At 40.4% G+C, this 3,517-nt stretch overlaps 1 protein-coding gene across 1 annotated transcript; it reads right to left on the bottom strand.

The window, feature by feature from the left end:
• LOC105523057 (60S ribosomal protein L29-like) lies at window positions 1-490 on the bottom strand (the record flags this gene model as incomplete). The annotated part of the gene is made up of 1 exon (XM_011957786.1): window positions 1-490. A coding segment is annotated over exon 1 (456 nt), but the record flags the coding sequence as incomplete, so codon positions are not given.
• Window positions 491-3,517: the final 3,027 nt, after the last annotated feature.

Genomic DNA, 3,517 nt, shown 5'->3' with positions numbered 1-3,517 from the left:
CTTTGTAGTGGCCTGGGCACCTTTGGGAGCCTGAGCTGGAATTGAAGCTGGAGCTGCAGCCTGAGCCTTGGTTTGATCCTTGGCCTTGGCCTTTGGCCGGCACAGCCGGAGCCCCTTGGCAATGCGAGCACAAGCACGCTTCCCAAGCTTGGGGTGGGCAATGTAGGCAAGTAGATCAAGCTTGCGGCTGACACCCTTTGGGATCTTGGGCTTAACCTCCTTGGGCTTTACGAGGGCCTTGACAGCCTCGGCACGTGCACTCATGGCCTTGGCATTGTTGGCCTGCATCTTCTTTAGGCCCTTCTTGTTGTGCTTCTTGGCAAAGCGCACGTTCCTCAGGAACTTGGGGTCCACCCCCTTAAGAGATTCGTATCTTTGTGATTGGGGTTTCTTGATACCATTTCTGTGCCATTTTCGGGACTGGTTGTGTGTGGTGTGGTTCTTGGACTTGGCCATGTCTGCACCTTTAGCCACGGCTCCCGAAGCGCCTAGAACCTACAAATACATTTTTAAATAACATATAGCTACTCACTTATACTTTTACTGATTATAATTTCTATAAAAATTACATAAATTCTTTACAAAACATTCTCTGGAGTTGGAGAGATTGGACTTTGGAGAGAAACAATGGAGATTTTTGCCTGCACTTTAAAGTAAAAATAATAAACTAAAATAATAAATAATAAAAAATAAATATTATTTGAAAGTCTCAAAAATGCACTCAATAAATATTATTTTCTGTGTTTTTAAACTAAAAATAATGAGAAATGGTAACATCTGAAATTTTATATGTAGCCTCCTAATTAATTTTTGTCAAGTTTATGGTACAGTCATTATTGACAAGGTAAGTCTAGGAGACTAAATTCCCATATCACATTAGACAGTTTCCTGAAGACTGGCTCTCTCTTGGTAAAGGTGTATCCTTTGGCAGGGTAAATATGATTAACTTACAAGGAAATGAAAAATTTACAACCTTTAAATGTCCAAGACCCAGGGAGGGACCTCTACTCTCAATAGATCCAGAGGAATCCTCCCTGATGATGATGGCCACACCCCAGTTTTGAAACACCAAGCCATGAAAATAGAGGAACACCTACAGTTCTATTTATTGAGTGCATTTTTGAGACTTTCAAAGCTCACTGAGCATGCTCTGATTTAAGTATAACAGATTCAAAATGTATCACTTGTGCATTACCTTCCCCACATTCCAGTTCCTTTTCCTGCAGCCTTTCTGGCCTTCTAGCTCTAGCTGAAGACCACCTAAAGAAAGAGAAGGATATGACTTAGGGGTAGTTTCTTCTAGAAAGATAAAGAAGGAGAAGAACATCTGGGGTTAACTTGGAAGTGAGAATATTCAAGGAGAGAGAGAGAGAAAGAGAATTCGAACTTCTAACCTCCTTCTTTTGAAACTCATAGGAGGTGAGTGGGGAGAGTTAAAATATCCTCATAAGTCTGAGGACTATTCCTAGGGAGTCAGTGACACCATTTCCCATTCCGAGTAGCTTGGTGTTTGGTTTGAGATTCTTCAGAGAGATTTTACCCTCACTTGCCACCACTCGGAGCAGCTTATAGGATATCCTAAGTGCCCCCTTTGTCCTTGTAGGGGAATGAGGATGTGGTGAGAAATTGGGAAACCTGGGCTCTGGTGGGAAAATGGTGGAGTGAATGCACCTTGCTGTGGGAGGCAAGGGTACAAAGGCCAGAGAGCTCAATGTGACATCTTTCTGGATGCAATAATGTCCTAAAGCGCAGAATAAAGACCGCAAGTCTTTCTTGGCTGCCATAACTTCCCTTGCACCCAGATCCCAACATACAGAGAGTGACAGGGAAGATGGGAGGAAGTAAAAAGATGATTTAAACTTTTCTCTTAGAGGAATTTGAACTGGGATTTGAATGGATATTTACCTGAAAGGACCCTTTTAACTTGGAAGACACTGGATTACTTTTAATTGGCAATTTCTAGAAATCCCTCTCCCCATCCTGTCTTCCTCTGATGCTGTCATGGGTATGGAAACGCCAGAGCAAGGTGAGATATAGAAAAGAAAGATACAGTTTTATACATGGATTTGTGATCTTTAGGATTTTATTCCAGTTAGATGATAATTCATTCCTACAAAGAAACTATCTTCTATATTTCCGAGGGGAAAAATCATAAAGACTCATTATTCTCATATTGTTAACTCTGTTCTAGGCACCAAGTTGAGGCTGCTTCACACTGGCAATGTTCTTTTTTTTTTATATATACTTTAAATTCTAGGGTACATGTGCATAACGTGTAGGTTTGTTACATATGTATACTTGTGCCATGTTGGTGTGCTGTACCCATCAACTCGTCAGCACCCATCAACTCGTCATTTACATCAGGTATAACTCCCAATGCAATCCCTCCCCCCTCCCCCATCCCCGTGATAGGCCCCGGTGTGTGATGTTCCCCTTCCCAAGTCCAAGTGATCTCATTGTTCAGTTCCCACATATGAGTGAGAACATGCAGTGTTTGGTTTTCTGTTCTTGTGATAGTTTACTGAGAATGATGGTTTCCAGCTGCATCCATGTCCCTACAAAGGACACAAACTCCTCCTTTTTCATGGCTGCATAGTATTCCATGGTGTATATGTGCCACATTTTCTTAATCCAGTCTGTCACTGATGGACATTTGGGTTGATTCCAAGTCTTTGCTATTGTGAATAGTGCCGCAATGAACATACGTGTGCATGTGTCTTTATAGCAGCATGATTTATAATCCTTTGAGTATATACCCAGTAATGGGATGGTTGGATCATATGGTACTCTAGTTCTAGATCCTTGAGGAATCGCCATACTGTTTTCCATAATGGTTGAACTAGTTTACAATCCGACCAACAGCGTAAAAGTGTTCCTATTTCTCCACATCCTCTCCAGCACCTGTTGTTTCCTGACTTTTTAATGATTGCCATTCTAACTGGTGTGAGATGGTATCTCATCGTGGTTTTGATTTGCATTTATCTGATGGCCAGTGATGATGAGCATTTTTTCATGTGTCTGTTGGCTGTATGAATGTGTTGTTTTGAGAAATGTCTGTTCATATCCTTTGCCCATTTTTTGATGGGGTTGTTTGTTTTTTTCTTGTAAATTTGTTTGAGTTCTTTGTAGGTTCTGGATATTAGCCCTTTGTCTGATGAGTAGATTGCAAAAATTTTCTCCCATTCTGTAGGTTGCCTGTTCACTCTGATGGTAGTTTCTTTTGCCATGCAGAAGCTCTTTAGTTTAATTAGATCCCATTTGTCAATTTTGGCTTTTGTTGCACACTGGCAATGTTCTTAGTATTTTCTTTAAAAACCATGCCATAGGCACTGTAAATGTAATCTGGTACATTTCTTCCCTTATATGATATTTGGTCTTTAATTTGGTGGACAACGTTTTACATATTCTTAAAGACTATTTTGTCTGTGATGTTCAAATACATAAACATCAGATAACCTGTCTGAATTTTAATTTTTAGTTTTCTTTACTACTAAACCAACTCCTAAATCTAATATTA

This window comes from Colobus angolensis, unplaced genomic scaffold (genome assembly GCF_000951035.1).
Source record: "Colobus angolensis palliatus isolate OR3802 unplaced genomic scaffold, Cang.pa_1.0 Scaffold45, whole genome shotgun sequence".
Lineage (NCBI taxonomy): Eukaryota > Metazoa > Chordata > Mammalia > Primates > Cercopithecidae > Colobus > Colobus angolensis.
Note: the sequence above shows the minus strand (reverse complement) of the source record. Positions and strands in the feature narration are given on the sequence as shown.